The sequence below is a fragment of the Antedon mediterranea genome, chromosome 6, assembly GCF_964355755.1.
Source record: "Antedon mediterranea chromosome 6, ecAntMedi1.1, whole genome shotgun sequence".
NCBI lineage: Eukaryota > Metazoa > Echinodermata > Crinoidea > Comatulida > Antedonidae > Antedon > Antedon mediterranea.
The window spans coordinates 10,794,673-10,816,902 of NC_092675.1; the positions used below are offsets into that span (position 1 = coordinate 10,794,673).

General features: G+C 35.6%; 1 protein-coding gene across 2 annotated transcripts; it reads right to left on the reverse strand.

The window, feature by feature from the left end:
• Nucleotides 1-109: 109 nt before the first annotated feature.
• LOC140052150 (uncharacterized) lies at nucleotides 110-21,871 on the reverse strand. Of its 2 annotated transcripts, XM_072097583.1 has the most exons (5): nucleotides 21,791-21,856; nucleotides 15,256-15,361; nucleotides 11,593-11,698; nucleotides 11,003-11,120; nucleotides 110-3,062 (listed from the first exon to the last, which is right to left on the reverse strand). In XM_072097583.1, exons 3-5 carry the CDS (start codon nucleotides 11,608-11,610, stop codon nucleotides 850-852), a joined length of 2,349 nt encoding a protein of 782 aa, XP_071953684.1. In that variant the 5' UTR covers nucleotides 11,611-11,698; nucleotides 15,256-15,361; nucleotides 21,791-21,856; the 3' UTR covers nucleotides 110-849. The 2 variants fall into 2 exon arrangements, with proteins under 2 accessions (XP_071953684.1, XP_071953683.1); XM_072097582.1 differs by lacking the exon at nucleotides 15,256-15,361 and having other exon boundaries at nucleotides 21,791-21,871.
• Between the last annotated feature and the right edge of the window lie 359 nt (nucleotides 21,872-22,230).

Sequence of the window (22,230 nt, forward strand, 5' to 3'; positions counted from 1 at the left end):
TAGGAGAATTTTACAGTAGGCGGAGGTATGCACTCTCGGAGTGGCTTTCTAGTTCATCCTGTAATTTGTGAGTTACTGGGTGTTGAATGAGTATGAACAAAATAAAAGTGAGAAGTCATCCTGTATCATTTTTTTCCATATTTTATTCGGTTTTCCAACAGGTCTCTTTAATTTCTTATTATTTGAATCATGAGGTTTTATACAAATCATACATATTGGTGAAAACTAGATTGAGCATTTCCATTGGGACAATAGTAGTGATAGACAAAGGGCGCAAAATGATACAAAATATTAATCTGCATATACATAGTTTACAAATCCAGTATATATCCGGTTCATTATCGGGAATGATTTTATTTAAAATCCAGTCAGCACATTTGTGTCGTCCTTGCCGTATGTGAAAACTTCTTGATGGTCATTTCTCCACCTACTAAAAGTGGAGTAATCCTAGATTCTGTTTTAAAACAATGTCAGCTCTAATACAATTAAATTGTTATATTTAATATAGGGTTTACAAAAATATAGTAAATAAATCCACTAATAGCAGAATGCAACTTTAAAAAGTACAGTAAAATTAGACTTGCAGTTGTAGTTTCCCTTACAATGCATCTGTCAGTTTATTCATAATTAGAACACGCTGGGATTCTGGATAGATGCTTGTTGATGTATTTTATATGTGACATGATTTTGCATTTCAACATAGATTATCATTTTTACACCATTTCTTTTTAGTTATGAAGAACGATTACTGCTAAAGTATGCCGATTAAAATTTAAAATTGTGGGTCAATAAGGAAGAATCAAATATAGTCAGGGAGATCTAGATGAGACATCACTCTGGTCTATTTTGTTATTTTGGAGCAAGTCTTAAGTATTTATCAATGATAGTGTTAGCATATATTTGATCTCTAGTACTTAGACAAACTTTATGTTTATACACAGAGTTAGGTGAAGTACACAAGTGGTTATTTATAGTTAAGTATGACCCAGAAGCTTGGATTACCTCTTTTACTTCCAAATCCTTAACTTGTTTAACATATCCTGAAACATGAGCACTAACTCTATTTTTGGGGGAAATTACTGCTCTGTTTTTGACAGATGATGCATTATTGTGTTCATGTACATTTCTATCAGGATCTATGTTTACCAAATTAGGTTTAATAACTTGATGATCTACAACACTAACAGTATCCTTTGTGTTTGACAAAACAATTTTTGGCGATGTATCATGTAGCCTCTCGGGATTATCAATTTGATCTGGAAGCTTCCTAAACTCTGTTAATACAACCTTGCTTTCATCACATGATTCATCTTCTGAAGAACTATAAAGTAGTTTTTTAACATCAGTGAACAATGGAAGGTTAGATGACAAACAAGCTGGTGTACAGGACATTGAATATTTTAAATCGATTAAACTTGAAGATGGACTACTGTTTAAAATATGAGAAGTTCCAAGGATATTTCTAGGAGAATTGATATTTACATTTTCTGTCAGTGTTTTTTCATCTTTTATATCATCAACATCAATCAGCAACACATTTTGAGATGAGTATTTTTTATGAGATTTCTCTGCTGTTGATGCAATTATTCCACCAAGACTTAATCTTTTTTCCTGATTGAATACTTCATCATCGTCAATGCTGCTAATGCTAGTAATGTCTTCCACAGAACTGACTCTGACTGTGGATTTATGTATTGGACTTGGCAAAGCTGGAAACACCTGATCTTGGGAGTCAATACTAAATCCACTACCCATATTCGTTATACTTGACCTAATGGGTAACAATTCATAGACATTAGAACACTCTTTATCAGAAGTTACATATTTAAAATTCATACAATCCTTCTGTTTCCCAATACTTATACCAGTTTTATCAACATCATCATATAAATGGACTTCTGATGAATTGGGTAACAATGATTGATGTCCTGTTTTATCAACATCATCATATAAATGGACTTCTGATGAATTGGGTAGCAATGATTGATGTCCTGTTTTATCAACATCATCATATAAATGGACTTCTGATGAATTGGGTAGCAATGATTGATGTTCTGTTTTATCATCATCATCATATAAATGGACTTCTGATGAATTGGGTAACAATGATTGATGTCCTGTTTTATCCACATCATTATATAAATGGACTTCTGATGAATTGGTTAACAATGATTGATGTCTTGTTTTATCAACATTATCATGAAATTCTGATGAAATGATTTTATGACTTGCAGGCGGCATTAAATTATATTTCTGAACATTCATTCTATATTGTCTAACCTTTTCTTTTAAGTTTTCTCGATCTTCTTCCGCCCAAGCAAGTCTTTTTCTTAATAAAATGTTTTGATAATCAAGATTTTTCAAAAGTTCAAGGTATTTCGCATCAGCTGCAACATCTGGCACTGCCATTGGTTTTATTGTAACATCTTTTTCTGTTTGTTCAACAAGAATGCTATTCATATTAGTAAATGTTTGAAGTCTTGTTTTCAGGACATCTTTTTCCTGCTTCAATCTAGCAATTTCATTTTGTGACTTCTCCAATTTGTCAATGGTTTTTTGAAGCTCATGTTCTACTTTTTGTATCTTTTTTTTTTGTTTAATATCATATTCCATTGGTTTTTCATTTTGCAATTCTCCTTGGTTTGAAAATTCTGAATATTTTTTACCATGTAGTATACCTTCACTGTATTCTTCTATATTTGTTGCTAGCCTCAATTGATGGTTTTCTGCCCATAAATGTCTAATCTCTTTCTGAAGATTGTCAAGAGAAACTTTCAATTTTTCTATAAATGTTTTATCTTCTTTCCGTTCAGCTTTTGTAGTTGAAGCTTCATGAAGTAGTCTACAATTTTCATGTTGTAGAACTTGAAGTTCCTCAACTAACTTTGGAAAAACATTGTCTGAACTAGTATTTCTAGTTTGAAGTTCTTTGAATAAAAAAAGTTCTCTTAGGTGGGACTTATCAAGTTCTTTTTTGAGATGTCGACACGCTTTTGCTATTGAATCAAGGACATCTAATAGCTCATCTTTAGGTGTTAGTCCTCTCCTCTGGTAGCCTTGTACTGAAAAAGAAAATTTTAAAAAAACTTTTACAATAAACAGTATTTGAATTTGAAAACATGACAAATTAATACATTATCCTATCTCATCTTATTTTGCAACTAAAACACCACATTGTCAAGTCATATGTATTGTAGATGTCGTGTATTAAGACATGGGTGATTGGTCTACGCGCATTGATATTGTGGGTAGAATAGTATAATAGGCTGTTGTTAATAAATGCCTCGTTCACTTGGAATCCACACCTGACTTAGTCGTGTCTATTATACCAGTGTACTGTTGTAGTGTCTTTAGCGTGTACGAAACATAAAATTTGGCGACGAGGATGGCCGTTAAAGACCACTATATGCCGATGTTTGTGCAGTATAATGAAGCCGAGAATTTTGACTGTTATTTGGAGCGGTTTGAGATTTATGTGGAGGCGATTGGACTGGTCTTACATGGAGAGCCGGATGCAGATGCACGTGGTAATGTGGGAGCTAGAGTAGCAGCCATTTTCCTGAACGCAATAGGTCGTAAGTACTACGGTATTTTGAGGGATTTGGTTAGCCCAAAGGCACCAAAAGATATTCCATATGATGAATTAAAGTCTACACTTAAGAAACATTTTACTAAGCCGATTACCATTGCCGAAAGACATAAGTTTATTCAGCGTAATCAACGTCCCGATGAAAAGACTTCTGAATACATAGTTGCTTTAAAACATTTAAGTTTGAATTGCAAGTTTGGCGAGAAGCTGGACGAGCAACTACGTGATAGATTCATAAGCGGGATGAGGGACCAAAATACGTCATTGAAATTAATGGAAAAGGCGGGTGTGGCTGCGTTGAGTTTTAATGAAGCAGTAGAAGTTGCTTTAGCGAGAGAAAGTGCTAAGGATGAATCCAAGTATCAGAGAGAGTCTGCTATAAATACAGAGGTTCATAAAATTGGTACATACTCTAGTGGTGGTAAACAGGGAAGCGGTGAGCGTAGGAATATGCATAAAAGTGATAACGGTAAACATAAAAAGCGGAATAAAGAACTTAAGATGTGTAACCGGTGTGGAAGAAAATCACATGATCAACAAAATTGTTGGTTTAGAGACAAGAAGTGTAACGTGTGTCAAAAAGTTGGACATATTTAGTCGCGTGTGCTACAAAAGGTCACAAGGTGTACGTGCGTTAAAGATTAATGATAGCGAGATGGATGATAGCGATAGTGATATTGAAACTGCATTACCTTTGCCTATTTTTACGACAACTAAATCATCAGATGCTATTTGTGTTAATATGAATGTGGATGACCGGAACTTTCAGTTTGAATTGGACACTGGTTCTGCAGTAACTTTGATATCTGAACAGACTTATAAAGAACATTTTAAGTATAAACGTTTGCAAGGGAGTTCTCGAACATTTACTAGTTTTACGGGGGAGATTGTAAAACTCCTTGGTAAAATCAGTGTTAAAGTGGTATATGAATCACAATGTCATTATTTATTCATGTATGTTGTTGCTAATACTAAGCATTCTATTTTAGGGCGAGACTGGTTAAATGTTATCAAGTTAAATTGGCAAGAATGTTTTCATAATAATTATGTTAATAAATTGGAATGTAGGGATGCTCTTAAACAACTCTTGGATAAGCATGAGGGTCTGTTTAAAGAGGAACTGGGTCTTTTAAAGCATATTAAAGCTGATGTTTTACTTAAGGGAGATGCCAAGCCAATTATTAGTAAAGCATACCGGGTTCCCTATGCCTTAAGGTCTGACGTTGATACTGAGTTAGATAGACTGGTCAACATTGGGGTTCTGACACCAGTGACGCATAGTCAGTGGGCCAGTGGTATAGTAACCGTTCGGAAAAAGGATGGGTCTGTTAGATTATGTGGAAATTATAAGCCCACAATTAATCCGGTGCTACAATCTGTTGCCCCACCTAACATTAACGTTGACGACATTTTGTCTAACCTTGCGGGTGGTGAAACCTTTACCAAATTAGATCTGGCACAAGCCTACAATCAGATGGAGTTGTCCGATGAGTCTAAAAAGGTACTCACAATTATTACTGAAAAGGGCTTGTTTCAGCAAAATCGTTTAGTTTTTGGCATAACGTCCGCGCCAGCAATTTGGCAAAACGCAATGAATGTTATCTTGAAGGATCTCCCAGGTGTACAAGTGTACCTTGATGACATCTTAGTCACAGGGAAAGACGATCAAGAGCACCTTGGTAATTTAGAGAGGGTCCTTGTTCGTTTGCAAGATTATGGCTTGAGACTAAAACGGGAAAAGTGCGAATTTATGAAGCAGTCTGTTGAATATCTGGGACATTGTGTTGATAAACATGGTGTTCATAAATCCATAGACAAAATTGATCATATTTTGCAAATGCCGTTGCCTTCGGGCATTACTACTTTAAGATCGTATCTGGGAATGGTGAATTATTACCGTTCATTTGTACCTCAATTAGCCACAATATTAGCACCTTTAACTAATATGTTAGAAAAGGGTAGAGAATTTAAGTGGACGGAATTAGCTAGAAATGCATGGGTAAAATCTAAGGAAATGCTAAGACATTCTGGGTTTTTGGTTCACTATGATCCTAATTTACCTTTAACAGTAGCTACAGATGCTTCAGGTGAAGGGGTAGGCGCTGTGTTATCCCACATGGTTAATGGGAAAGAAAGACCTATTAAATTTGCATCGCGTTCATTGAAAGACCGAAAGAAATTATCCGCAACTAGAAAGGGAAGCCTTTGGCTATCGTGTATGCTTGCAAAAAGTTTTATTCTTATATTTATGGCCGAAAGTTTATTTTAATAACCGACAATAAGCCCCTAACTACTATATTTGGTCCGAAGAAAGGGTTACCAATTTTGACTGCTGAGCGAATCCAGCGATGGGCTCTTTATTTGTCTGGGTTTGATTATAATATTAAATTTAGGAACAGTCAAGCGAATGCGAACGCGGATTATTTATCCCGATTACCGGTTGAGGGTCCACCACGTCATAGCGAAATTTCGGTTGCGCATATTGGTTCTAGTAGGATTCTTCCGGTAACTAGCGCCGAAATAAGGAATAATACCCGTAAAGATGTAATATTATCTAGAGTAATGCGTTATCTTATGGATGGAAGTTGGCCCCAACGCTGACGCTCCTTGGCGCTCCTGAAAACGATCAAAGGAGCGCCTAAAATAGCGCTCCCCAACCTGTTACAGTGCGTCATAAAAATATATAGGCCTATAATGATAAGAATATTAACCCCGAATACAACACACAGTCTATATATAGTCGCGCAAACGATCTTTGTTATGGCTACCCCCGATAGGCTAGGCGCGCCTACGATCTTTGATGTTGCATGAAAAATATCGTAAACAATTCATTCTAAATATGGTATCAGAACGTTCAATCGGTAGCTCAAAAAGACTGCCGTCAGAAGACCGTAATTATACAGACCTAGTTTTTTTGGTCACATGGCATGAAACGCGATACTCTCTGCTTTACCGCAACATCTCGTATGTTTTTTTTAAAACTCAGTATGTGAGGGTGGCTGCCGACGATAAACAGTAATTAAGATCGTGTACCTGGATTTTGTGTCACATGACATCAAACACTCTCTCTGATCTTAATAACTGCTCACATGTTTTCCCCTCCAAATTCTGGTCGGGCCTTTTCTTATACACATGTCGCCTTTATGTTAAATCTTATAGTAATTAATATGGAATATATATTTATTTTGCATATATTTTGTTGGTGTCCTAGCCTAGGTGTCGTTGTTTTTATAATTCGCTAACCCAAGGTAGGATTAAATAATTTATAGTGTAGGCCGCCGAAACTAGACTAGATAGATAGCCTCGACTCTCTCTCTCTGCGTGAGCTGAGAGGTCCACGGACCCGATGTCGTCTCGTCGGCGGATTTCCGTCCAAATTAGGATAACCGATGCTAGCTAGGGTGGCTACAAAAATTGACGTCTACTATCTTTAGATAGGATTTTAATTAGCAAACAATACATTGTTTGTTTGCATTGTCCATGCTTCTAAAGTAAAGGCGATGACAATGGTGTTTACTAACCCTACGAACCACCCTACGATCGACGCGTAGATAATTTAATATCATAACAATACATCGTAGACTACGTTCAGAGAACAATGACCTACGATGAATTTTACGTGCGAGAGTACCATTTCCGGCCATCTAGAGGTGTCATTTATCAAAATTCGGCTCGCCACAGGCCCAACCATGGTGGGCCTGTGCCTCGAATACTTAATCAAAATAATGGCTCTCCTCAACATATTGAGGAGAGCCATTAGGAGCTCTCCTCTTATATTTATAAATCAAGGTCTGATTCATTACCACATGACTACAAGACCTCTCTCAGATCTTATTACATGGTGGCAGCGGTAATAAAAGCCAACGTAACGCAATAACACTAAGTCAGGTCAGTACACTCTAGGCTAGGCCTAGTATTATACCACTCTACACAGCGTGTAGAACAGCCGAATAGCCAAGCACGAACGCATAGGCCTACAAAACAGTTACAGTGACAACATGGCTCATCTAACACAGCCAGGACCACTAGAACTAACAGGAAATGTATCTGAAAACTGGAAGAAATTTAAACAAAGATTTTTACTATACAATACTGCTTCTGGCACCGCAAAAAAAGACGACTCAACACAAACATCTATGTTGCTCCACATTATCGGGGATAACACACTAGATGTCTATAATACATACGTTTACATTCGACACTGAAGGAGATAGCATGAAGCTATTAAAGAAAGTCCTCAAATAGTTCGAAAAGTATTGTTCACCAAACAAAAACATAACATTTGAGAGACACAATTTCTTCACTAGATGTCAACACACATCTGAAACAATTGACCAGTATGCGACAGAATTAAGGAACAAAGCAAAATCTTGCGAGTTCGGAGACCTAACCAACTCCTTAATACAAGACAGGATTCTCTGTGGTATTCCAGACAATCAACTCCGTGAACGTCTACTAGGGGAAGATGACTTAACCAAAAAGCCTTAAAACTATGCAGAGTAGCAGAAATTACTAAGTCCCATGCAGATCTGTTCAATCACAAAACAGACCATGTGGGAATTGTGGAAACAACCATAGACCAAAACAATGTCCAGCTTTCGGCACAGTTTGCAAAGCTTGTGGAAAAAAAGGACACTGGAAAAAAATGTGCAGAGGCAGAATGCGCAAGGAAAAAAGTGATGAAAGAACCAAAGGATCATACTTATACAGATCCAGAAACAAAAGTCCATTTAGGAGACAGATGAACGCTGTTGACATAGATGAACGCTGTTGACATAGATGAACAATGTCGTGGAACAGTTTAAGGAACTATTGTTTGATTTAGTTGGAATGAACAATGACGGTGATGAACTCTTTGCTAACCTAAAAGTTCAAATACCACAAAGGAATAGCATTTTTCTGCAAAAGTGGACACAGGCACCCTGGGGAAACATCCTGCCCCTATGCGTGTACAAACAAATGGTACCTCACAATATCAATACAGATGGACTCCCCAAGCCAGGGAAAACAAAGCAAAGCCAAGTCAAACTGACAGCATACAATGGAACAACAATTCCACAACATGGTACAGTCCAGATCCAAGCCAATTTTAATGACAACAAGTGGTCATGGTTAACCTTCTACGTATGCAATGTTGAAGGACTAGTAATCTTAGGACTCTCCGACGCAAGAACCTTGAAACTTGTGACAATCAACTGTGCAGTAAATACTACTGTGGATGTTAGCACACCAATCAAAGACGAAAATGATCTACAAAACCAATACCCAAACAGATTTTACGGTATTGGGAGGTTTCCAGGCAAATTCAATATCACATTGGTTGAAGATGCTCAGCCTGTAATCCACCCTCCAAGGAATTTAGGAAAACCTAAAAAAATGAGCTGGAAGCAGAGCTGTGAGCATGATAAATAATGGAATAATAACAAATGTAACTGAACCAACTGACTGGGTATACTATCGTCAATAACCTACAGTCGCAAAAGTAATGGGAAATTGAGGATCTGTCTCAATCCGAAGGATCTCAACAAGGCAATGAAAAGAACTTATCACAAAACTAAGCTAGCTAAGTGGAGCTAAGTCCTTTAGCAAACTTGATGCGAGACATGGTTATTGGAGCATTGTGCTAACGGAAGAATCCAGCTTCCTAACTACATTCAACTCGCCTTTCGGAAGATTTAGGTTTAATCGCTTACCATTTGGACTCAAAGTGTCACAAGATATATTTCAAGAGAAGATGGATATAATCCTGGAGCAGTGCCCCGGCACATTTGGAATTGCGGATGATGTGATTGTTTTCGGACATGATGAGAAACAACATGATCAGAACCTGCACAAACTTATGAAAGTTGCAGCAAAATATGGCCTTGTATTTAACATTGTGAATGTGACATCAAAACACACTGTGTAAAATTCTTTGGATGTCTCTATGATGCAGATGGCATACATCCTGATACACAAAAAGTACAAGCCATCCACTCGCTCCCAAGTCCTACATCTGTCACCGAGTTACAACAGTTCCTAGGGATTGTACAATATATGTCTCCATTCATACCAAAATTGGCAGACCATACAGACACACTCAGAGTTTAACCAGGAAAGACTCAGAATACAACACAAAAACTTAGTAAACACTCCACCAAGGCTCCAGCGAATGATGATTCAACTACAACCATATGATGTACATCTAACGTACAAACCCGGTAAAGACACAATGTCAAGACTCAATCCCTCATATGGCCCTGAAATACAATTCGACAAACCATTCACATCGTACAGTTCTCGCATGAGAAACTAGCTGAAATGCAAGAACAAACCAAACAAAGTGTAACTCTCAAACCCCTGATGGATATCATAACAAGCGGATGGCCAGAAGACCCCAAAGAGTTGCCAAAATGTCTCATAATTTTCTGGTCAGACAGAGAAACATTATCAATCGAAGATGACCTTATTCTACAAGGCAACAGAATCCAAATACCAGAAAAACTAAGACCAGAAATCCTTAAAAAACTACAAACAGACTACCAAGGTGTAACCAAAACTCAACTCCGAGCCAAATTAACTGTGTTTTGGCCGGGAATCAACCGTGACATTGAGAATTTGATCAAAAGCTGCACCATATGTCAAACACACCAAATATCACAACCACCAGAACCCTTAATGCAGCATAAAATACCTGAAAGACCATGGCAAGTTGTATCAGCAGACCACTTCTATTTCTCGTTTTTTAAGATTTCTTAAAATCAGAAACATTTGCTAAAGAACACAATATCGAAATGTTTATTGATGACCTCTTATTTTACAAAAATCTCTTAGACTGCTACACAATTTTAAAAATCTGTAGCAAAAAGGTTGTTTTGTATAGCTTTTTGCTATGCTACACTGGCGAAATTATTCCCTGTTTTTGCCTTTTTTAAAGATAGGTATTACTGTTGCCTCCTTCCACGATAAAGGGACCTTCTGATCATTGAATAATCTAGTGAATATTAGACTGAGAGGGTAAGCAATTTGATCCTTTAATTCAATCCAAACTTATGAATATCTTCTTCCTTAAACTCAATATCTGACAAAGAAGCCTCAATCTTTTTATCAAGATTCGGAACATTCGATAAGTTCTCTTTACAAAAGACACTGCTAAAAAAAGAATTATTACTGTAAAGGGACTATTTTAAGCTACTGTATGCACTTACTGGGTTCTGTATTTTTACAATGAAAAATCTAAAAAATAAATGTACAACATTTTTATTGGAGACTAATATGAAAAGTAGACCTATATTTAGTATTTTAAAACTTATACATGACTATCCACTGTGGTGGGAACCACCTAAAGAATATGTGGGGTAATTTCAGCTCAGTAATCGGCAACTGTCGTCTCAATTGTAATTGTATTGTAGTTAAAAAAAAGCAATATCTAACCTGATCTGCCATCTGTCTTTTCTTGTTCAAACACAAAATCATGTCTTCTTTCCTGAAGCAATGTTTCAAAATTTATAGTATATTTGTTTTTGGCAGCAACGGTATCATAACTTATATCCTGTAATACAATTCACATAAAGTTAAAACGTCTGTATACAAGATTAGGGTTAAAGTTAACTTTTACTAAATTCTTTGATTACAAAACGCCCTTTGTTCAGTCACATGTGTAAAGAAATACTATTGTTACGAGATGGAAGTCACCAATGAAAGGCTGCCTACTACAACAGACTTTGCTTTTTGGTTACTATTACTATTAGTTCATAATTTCAAATACCAGCAATTGCACTAGATTTGTTCACCGCATTTTTACTCCATAGTGGCTGCAGCAGGCGGTACAGTCATTTACATAAACAGCATATCAGCTGATGAAGTCAACCAGACAGCTCGATGAAACTATCTTTAGAAAATGTTATAATATTTAATGTTCAAGAGCAACATTTACTTTAATAAGTATTATAAACATGTATGCTCCTTTTGCTTGCCATTTTAAATATAAAATGAATTACAGTAATAAATATAAAATTAAATACCTCCAAATTCAATGCCATTGCTTATACCGTATATGATGAACTTAGCAGTTACGATCCAGCTCAGTGAGTGCAACCATAATAAAGGAAGTTAATTTGATTCTGTATCCTGTGAAAGCAATAATTATTTTCCGTTTGTAATAGATTAAATTAACTGCAGTGAATATTTTATGGAAAGAAAGTTTTTGTTTGTTACCTAGCTTTTAATCAGATTTTTGTCAATAGGGGTTTTTGATTTAATGGGTGGAAAATCTAAGTAGTTCCCAGCTATATTATGAACATTTCAATTTAATTTATTTTTGATTATTGATTAAAAGGCAATTTGAAATTTTGAAATCTTGGGGGAAGAGGGGGGGGGGGAGATTTTAAATGGATAAAAGTTGTCAATTTGCGTTTCACATCATTGGTTCGTACATGATTTTACTGATGATGGTCTCAAGTATATTGCGACCTAATAGGACGCGCCGTATAATCGTATTGTTAATTTTATTTTATGAATAAAACATGCAAGTGTTGATCGTATACAGCAAGAAAAACAGGAATTGCTGAATTTATATACATTTTGGAATATAGCTACAGTATTAGGCCTGTAATAACTAATATTATTATTTATATTATAAGCTAGTGAATATTTATTTTACCATTTTTCCAGAATATAATAAAATAAGGCGTGTCATATAGGCCTATATTAGATATATTAAACGTTGTGGCTAAAGATACAGTACCGTATCCACACTTTTAACAAGAAATATTTCTTACAAAAAACGCCGCGTAACTTTTTGACTGGACAGTCTTCATTAATCTAATATAATAGGTCGGCCAATCAAAACGCAAGTGAACAATTGGGACTTTACTTGTGATTTATGTCATTGGCCTGTCAGCACAGTCGTTTCTTTCTAGAATTAAACGCACAAACTTGTATTGGGTATAATTTATGTTTATGTGGTTATTACTATCGCATTTAGGTATTGATAATAATAATAATATGGCTTTTGAATATATAATTACTGTCTGTAGAATAACATTTATACATTTTCGGTTCGCGATGAAAAGTTTATATTTATAATAATAGTATATGGGTTGTATTAATGATAAGCTATCACCAAATCGCGTTATACCACTATTTCTCAGGGTTTTTTGCACCATTGATCAATACCAAACGCGTATCGGTATTATAGTTTTTAATGAATCATTACATTAATAAAAATACCCAATTAAATCAATCGCGTCAGTCCAATTCCGACTTATGTTTCGATCACATAGTTCTGTGTCTACACTGTCCCAACTAGTTTAACAAAAAAAGTGTGATGTGCCCAAATATGGTAGTGATATGCCCGAATATCGTAGTGGACATCGTCATGTCTATATAATATGGGCACATCATATTTAGTTTGACAGAGCTTAAGGATTATATTTAAAAAATGTTTTCTTACATTTTGAAAAAAAGTATTTATTTGTTTATAAGCCCAATTTTCCAGTCTTAATTTTACATTTTGAACAAAAGTATTTATTTGTTGATAAGCCCAATTTTGCAGTCTTATTTTACATTTTAAACGAAAGTATTTATTTGTTGATAAGCCGAATTTCCAGTTTAATAATAATGACCCCTTCCACAGTGCTTATACCATATATATTTTACATGATATTGACCGTGGGTTCTTTACGCCTCTGATGCATTTGTTTTTATTGTACCTTTTTAATAAATTATTATATGTTTAGGCCTAATCACACCCAATTTATTGAAACGGTCAGATTCCGATTTCAATTGAACAAAAGTAGTACTGTATTTATTATTCATTGATAAGCCAAGGGTCCCATGGCGTTAGCCGATATCTTGAGCATTTGACTCATGTGTCAACCTGTAACACAAATCATTCTTCAAAATCTAAAGAAAGAACCTCACACGTCTTTTTTGTGAGTGATGGATATGCCCAAGGAAATAATATGTGGACATTGCAAACAATCATAGGCCCGATCATAGGCCTACAGTAACAAACATAACATGGCTTATAAGCATAACATTCAGACTTGTTTGTTTTCTAGTGGATTTTTATTTACTTTAGCATGTAGAATAAAACTAGTAACAGTGGCTATATTAATAATTATACTGATTATCCTTGATGTTATCGCGTCTAATAATAAAATATTTTGTTGTTGATAAGCCCAATTTTTCAGCCTTGATTTTACATTTTGAACGAAAGTATTTATTTGTTGATAAGCCCAATTTTGCAGTCTTAATAATGACCCTTCCACAGTGCATTTTACATGATATTGACCGAGGGTTTTTACGCCTCTATAGCCACTGATCAATACCATAATTAATGTACTTTTTTAAATGAATATTGAAATGTTTCAACATACCCAATTCAAAAAAACGGTCCGTTTTCGAGTTCAATCTTTTAGAGAGGTTGGAGTTTCATTTTGAACGAAAGTATTTATTTGATTGTGATAAGCCAAATTTCTAGTCCTAATGATTTGAGATTCAACGGGTTTTGCTTTCAATTGTATAATAACAGCCACATGTTAAGGAATATGAATATCTTTATGATTTTAATATGGTTCGAAATGATATTACACAACGATTAGACAGCAACTGTGCAAGAGTCCAACTAATAAAATGAAAACGGAATGATCAATTAATTGAACATTTACAGCATAAGGCCCATACACTAGGACGATAACGATCGACGATAAATAGACAAATGTGCATTTTTAATACATAAACCAAAAGAAATATAAACAATTCCTTTGATGAAAATTATATTTTCACACGTCCAATCAAATGACGTCATGATTAGTAAGACCAATAATATCGTGACAATACAGCGATTTTATTGTTTTTATTTATCATGACGTCATTTGATTGGAATTTGAAAAACATTATTTTTATCAAAGGCAGCATAAATGATTATCCTATAGGTCTAGAACAAAAACCTTTCTAATTTCTTTTGGTTTATGTAAACAAAATGCATGCTATATATTTATCGTCCGTCGTTATCGTCATAGTGTAATTGGGCCTTTATACAAAAAAAAATAAATTGATTACGAAGTTACATGTCATTTTCACCTATCACCAAAAAACTAACCTTTTCAACACTAATTAATTGTTATGAAGCCAATTTATATTATTATTATTATTATTCACTTTTATTTCAAATATCAAAAAATTGACCAAAATTACAACTCGTGGCTAAGAGCCAAATTGCGTGTAAAATACATGTCATATCAAAAATATAAATATATATAAAAAATATGAAAAAAAAAAAACAACAAAGAAGGGGAGAGCAGTCGCAAACTAGCAGGGGAAAAAATTAAGAATTCAGTAATTTGATGAAGTAGGGTATAGGGCTATTGGTATATCTGGATGTTTTAGACAGTAGCTGGGTAATTTTGTTTTTATTTCTTAAATTCCTACCATGACAGCTATGTCTGGTCGGTGGGATTAAATCATAAATTATATTATATTTCATTAATGAACTTTACGGTAAATGAAGAGTAAGTATCAGTTAATATGAATAATATAACTAGTAGGTCTATGAAGTTGCGTCCAGACACAGAACTGTGACATTACTATCATAAATGTTGAAACCACTTATAAAACCTTTTTTTAAAGAAAATATAATTGTGTTAGGAGAAGGCTAATAAACAAATAGATAATGTACAAACCTTTTTCTGGATTAATTAATGGAGCAGGCGTTCCTAATAATCTGCTGCTGCTACCTAGACTGATTGTTCACCTTCTGACGATAATTGATTGGACCCTCCACGGCATCTGATAACCAACAAAAAATGTACCAGGACTGTTTCAATGATTTAATATCTGACGGCGTATTATTATAACATTGGCCTAGATTGACAGTCAAAAGAAAGTTATTGTAAATACCTCCCTTTATGTTGACAGAGCCAAAATAAAGTTTTGACCATTATCGAATGATTATTTGACAGTGATTTATTATAATACCAGCCTGGTTGACAGCAAAAACGAAGTTATTATTTATTGAACAAGATTTTACAGATTTCCGTCTACATCTCAATAATACTGTATTATCAGCAAAGGCTTTCATATAGACTCTCTTCTCCCAGACGTTTTTTGGGTCCAGCAGCTACCTATAAATTATAGTCGAGTTTCCAAATTCACAAAACTGTCAGCCTTAGATACTAAAGCTACCGCTATGAAACAGCTTATTAATGAATGTGTCCTCCTGGGACATAGCTGGCTAGAGCCGCGGCGCGAAAACTAAAGGTACGGTAATTTATAGAGGGTGCTATGTAAGATAGATGTTATTTCCTCACTTGTACCTGCATGAAGTCATGTCTCTAGAGGGTATTCAGTTGCATGCCTACAGGTTGAGGTCACACACACAGCACATTAAAGTTCAAAATTGACCATTTTTAAATGGGCATGTGATTCATAATTAAAGAACTAGCTTTTTGATTTGTATGTACTTTTTCGATTAAAGGACATCTTTTTAATAATATACCTGAAGAAAGAACAATGATTAATTTTAAAATGTCAAGCAGCATTTTTTCTAATAATAAGAAATATTTCTTGTTTAGTTTTTAATTTAAGAGAGATTATAGAATAGAGGGTAGGTTTTTAATATTTAGGAACGAGTTTTATATTTAGGTACGAGGTTTAGGTATGCAATTTATAATTACCGTACGTACCTGTCACACCAAAATCGTACCAGTTTTGGCTGCCAAAATCAGTCCGGGGGACCTTTTATGGCTGCCAAAACTTGTCCGGCCTGGATAAAATCGGTCCGGGCAGTAGGACTGATTTTGGCCGCCTAATATGGTCCGGTCTTACAAATATATGGTGCGCAAAATGAGTTATAATGTATATATCATTAAAAAAAAAAGCCATGATTAGTCATTATATTGAAAACTACGGGGTTTTATTTGTTATTTTAATATTATAAATTAAGCCTGTTTTTTTTATTGTCATTATTAGTAGTAACTCATCAATAATTAGTACTAATTGTTTGCTTTTTACAATATGTATCTCTGCCTGTTTTTAATCCATTTTGTTCTTTTTTAACATCTTTGTTTCCCCATGATGTTAAAAACAATTTAATTTATTAATTATTTATGGTTAATCAATCAATATTAAGATTTTATAGTTATAGTGAGAATAAAAGCCTATACATATAAGATGGTTCTGATTAATGTGTGAAAAAAGCATTTGACTATATTCATTTTGACATTATGTAGCCTAAACTAAACATAATTGATTTTGAATCCATCAATTGCTTTGAATTGTCAAGGGAGTGGTTGAAATAAATGGGGGTAACATCACATGAATTGGGGCGTCTATTACAATTTTCTTTTTCAATTTATAAATTATTTTATATCTATCTATTATGTCTAATTGTTTTTCGCAACTTTTGTATATATTATTTGAATAATGTTTACAAATCTAAATGTATATTGTAAACGTAATTAGATTGGGTGCGATATAGTTTCGCAGTAATAACATACCAGCGGTCCTATATATAACTTGGTTTATTCAAAGTGTTTCAATGATCGAGGAAAATTGACTACTACTACTACTTTTTTTGTATATAATTTAATTTCCACAAGTCCACGTGACATAGTGGCAACAACAACATTATAAATTTAGTTGCTGCTTTGCTTATATCTCGGATTGCTTTCCTCCAGTCCTGTCTGTTCTCTGCTATTCTCCGAATCGTTTCTAGGCTATATCTTTTATGCTTTTGATCCTAGGGAGTAGTGCAGTTGATGATTGTTTATGAAGGGTGATCAGGTCGTTCGATAGAGTTACCAGTATAGTGTGGATCGTGGTCGTCCTCTATACTTTTGTTGCTTACATTTTTCAAAATAATAGTTTTGCTTTATTGGCTGGGACTTCCTTTTGCAATCTGAGGGTGTGACCGAATAACCGCCATCTCGATTCCAAAATGTCCAAAATTCACAAATATCAAAATTTGAAAAACAATTATTACGATGATGAATGACTTATAATATAATAGAAAAATAATAACAAAACAATAATTATAAAACCCGGTGAATTTATTGTAAATCATATCTGTATGCCGATATTTTTGTAGGACAATTACTTTTTTAATCAGTAGAAACATTGAACAAAAACTTAAACTTAAAACAATCTTAAAACATGTAGCAATATAATATAATGCTACCTTAGTAATAGGCATAAGTATGGTATTAAAAAACCACTGGTGCCGTGATGTTAAAGGTTGGGCAGAATACGTCGTGCCTTTAAAGATTAAAGAACACCTTACAGAGCTCTTAATTAATAGAACAAGGCCAACAGCCATTAAGTCGCGTGCTACAATGCATAGTGATACCGGACCGACAGACAGACCGACCGACATAGTGAACTATAGAGTCGCGTCCACGCGACTAAAAAGTGTCAAAGATGTTATCACTATTCGTTTTGAGTTGTGAAGATATCAGTATGTGTAAGTGTCAACATTCAGTAAATCAAAAATATGTTTTATGATGATTTTGTTTTATTTGAAAAATCCTAAATTGACACATACTCTGTGCTTCTTAATATTATTTATAATATCCTAATTTTAGCCTCAAACGATGGTAGATAGTCAGTGTCTACTTTTAAACTGATATACTGTAGCTTACACTCTTATCCTTTTAATTTTCGTTATATTTTACTACATATTTTAAAATCACTTTAATCAGGGAAGAGTGAAATTGAAATTGTATTTTCAATTCTTCCCTGCTTTAATGATGATGGTTCAATGTCTTCAAAATTATAAAAGGCAAGCAAGTCAATATACGTTTTAGTCGCGTGCAACGCAACTCTACATCTCACTATGTCGGTCGGTTGGTCGGTAAACACTAACTTGAGCACGCGACTTCAGCCATGTAAATGGTTAACCTAACTTTAAAAGCAACACAAACATAAAAGAAAAACAGTGTGTCTACATAAACTCTTTACAGAGCCATACTTTTGGAGCAAGGGGGACACTGGAGATGTTTCACAAGATGTCAGCAGGTGGTCGATTCTGTGGAAGATAGTTCAAACAGCTTGTGATGAATGGAAAGTCGAATGTTCTCAACACTGGAGGAATTTGCTTTCTCTCCTCATGCAGTTCTTGATAAATGTCAAGGATCATCGTCCTGTTCTTGTGTTTCAAAAGGTCTCTTTGTGATGTCAGAAGATGACGTACATTTCTCACTGTTTAGTAACATTTCTGGGCACATGTATTCTGGGGTAGGCCTACAAAGTGACATGAATCCCACTATAGTTGTTGACGCAGCACCACATGACTTCATCCTAGCACAACCGAGGTCACACAGTTTTGGTACAAACTTTTTGTCTAAAAGAATGTTATGTTGGCGGGCTTTATCCTGGTGTATTATCTGAGGACTATGCTTGTGTGTAAATACGAAACACCTACAACACCAGTTGCAGCAACTGCCACTTTCCTATTTCGTGTTTTGCCAATAGATGAATTCAGTAATGATAGACATAAATGATGCTCCAGAGGCAAATTCCAATGAACTTTTCAATATTCTTGTGTGCGAGTTGTTGGTCTATTTGAGGCTCCCTTATAATCCGCTTCTTCGGACGCTTGCCCTTTCTCAACTTCACTTTCTTTACGGCAACATACTCATATTGGTACATTCCCTTGAATACTTCTCCAAATGAGCCCTGAGCAATAGTCTTCTTGTAATCACAATCAAGATGAGATGACTTTATGGTTAGAGGGGTGGAGAATTCTAGGTTGTTTTTAACAGGAACTGTTGCGCCTGGTTTAAAATCTCTATAACTTCTCTCACAATCACATCACATTTGCTGTCAGCTTACACTTAACAGTGGCAAAAGCCAGGTTTGTCAACCACATATACACTCCTCCTGAATACACAGACTGGCCATCCCATTTGATAGCTGGGGCGGATCCAGAGGGGGGGTCCACGGGGTCCGGACCCCCCCTAAATTTTAAGGGTGCCCTTTTTTTAGAGGTTCAATATTTTATTCGTGTGACATATTTGTGTGTATATTAGTATGCACAGATTAGGCTACACTAACCCCAAAAATAAAAACAGAAATTTATCACAATGAGCGCGATGTTAAGTTACGGCGGCCGATCAAAGAGCATCGTGAGAGGTGGTGACGCGTGATGATCTCTACTTAAACTTCTAAAAATAGATCGTTTCACATACTACAGAGGGCGCATGTAAACTTTTTACGATTCAACTCCGCGTACGTTACCATGCGCGCTATGTCATTGACGCGATTATATGTCCATTGGTAAACACAATTTTATGTATCATTATTCTGAAAATAATTGAACTGTAAACATAATTCTTTTGAGTATTTGTTTATTTACATATCATTCCATCAGATCCACTATTTTTTATTTCCATTACATCCAACCAAACATGTAAAAAATGTAGTTAAAATATCGTACTATCTAGCGCGTACGACCATACGCGGTAGATTGTTTACTCAAAAATCATCGAACGGTCCTTACACTATTCAACCTTGTTTTTGTAGTTGAGCCTCTCATGACCTGGGATTTGTTTGTCTTCCTACGCCAAGATAATATAGTTCTACAAGCCATGTGCTTTTTTCTCTGAGAAATATTTATTATAAGTGCCAAAAAAATGTTTTTTTTCTCGATATGAAGCCTTTATTATTCAAATCTTTTAAAGAAAAATCACACATACGTACCATAAAGAAGGTTCATTTATTTCATTTTTGAAACAATATTTGTGAAAATTACGTGAGGCTCAACTACAAAACCACCATTTTGTGATATGATGTCATCGTAAGCCAATCAAAGCTGAGCTTTCCCGTGATCGGCAGAGCTCACGGTTGAATGATTTTTGATTCTGGCTATTTGATTGGTGGACGCGAATCACCCACAGCGGAATGTTTTCTCTCGCGTGTACCAAGAAGTCACGTGATCTCTCTGTACTGAAACGGTACTACACAAATTCAGAGCAATGAATTTGTACAACTCTATATATTTTATAAACATTTAATAACATATTTTATTGATATTTCCAATGTTGATATATAAAAGAAATTACTATAAAACGTAATTATATGTAATTATTTTACCGAAAAATGGCGCAATTTGTTTACAACGTTCGTGGCTAAAAACGATCATTTTCGGCAATGTTTTAGACCCTATATTTCGAAAACTACAAGTCCGATTTTCGTAATTATTTCTTTATTGGAATATTGAAACAAAATACCAACAGATAATGTTTAAATTGGTTGAAAAATAACAACTTTTAATTTTGCATCGTTATCCTTGCTAATAAAGTGTCATTTCCGGCGAACTAGAAAGGTGCCATTTATCATGGATTTTGCGTGCGAGAATGCCATTTCCGGCCATCTAAGTGTGTCCTGTAACAAAATTCGCTTCGCCACAACCCCCACCATGGGGGGCCTGTGGCTCAAATACTCAATATCTGATGTGCCCTTTTTATCGGCGGACCCCCCCTCTAAAAAATGTCTGGATCCGCCCCAGGATAGAGAGTAGTAGTATAGACTAGAGCCAGTCTAGCTCATCAGGTTGTCAACAAGCAGGTCACATGTCAATGTGCGCACACGTGGTTCATGGTTCAATTACACGTGTGACGTATACAAGATAACGCGTACGTATGAGTTATTATCTCGTACGTACAAGATAATAACTCGTACGTATGAGAAAATAACACGTACGTACGAGATAATAACTTGTACGTACGAGAAAATAACACGTACGTACGAGATAATAAGTCGTACGTACGTGATAATAACGCGTACGTACGAGATATCTAAGTCGTACGTACGAGTTGTGGAAGCTTTTTTTTTTACATATGTCCCCAATGGGGCTTCGTAATATATCAATTCAATACAATTATTATAAAACAATTATCCAATATTTAATAGGTTGAGGAAGGAAAAGGGCTCAATCATAAATATTTTGGCCCTGTACCGGACCATATTTATCGTATCGTGACATACCTTTAGTTTTTAAAAGTATGGATCGGTACCGTATCTTTTTAGGCACGGACGGCGTATATTAAACCCAGGGTCCAGGGAGTTGTTATTCAACTCCTGTTAACTACAGTGGCCTACTGCTTTTTGGATAAATTCATTTTATTTTCAGTCTCTTTGTTGCAGGCCCACATGATGGAAGCAGGCCTAGGCTACCTAATACTATGGTTTTGAACAAAAACAAAATGTTTTTGTACTTACCTTTTGAATTACCCTGGGTGAATAAGGAAAGAAAAATATACATAAGGCACATTTATCATGCTATGATTCGAAACGTGACAAAATTCAGAACTAATCCGGGACGATTCGGCCCGGCCCGGGACGATTCGGCCCGGCCCGGGACGATTCGGCCCGGCCCGGGACGATTCGGCCCGGCCCGGGACGATTCGGCCCGGCCCGGGACGATTCGGCCCGGCCCGGGACGATTCGGCCCGGCCCGGGACGATTCGGCCCGGGACGATTCGGCCCGAGACGATTCGGCCCGGGACGATTCGACCCGGGACGATTCGGCCCGGGACGATTCGGCCCACTTTTGGTGAGACGATTCGGCCCACTTTTGGGCCAAAACATCCACTTTTTTGACAATTGTGGGCCGAAACGTCTCACTTTAGACCAAATCATTTTCATTTTTTTTGTATTTA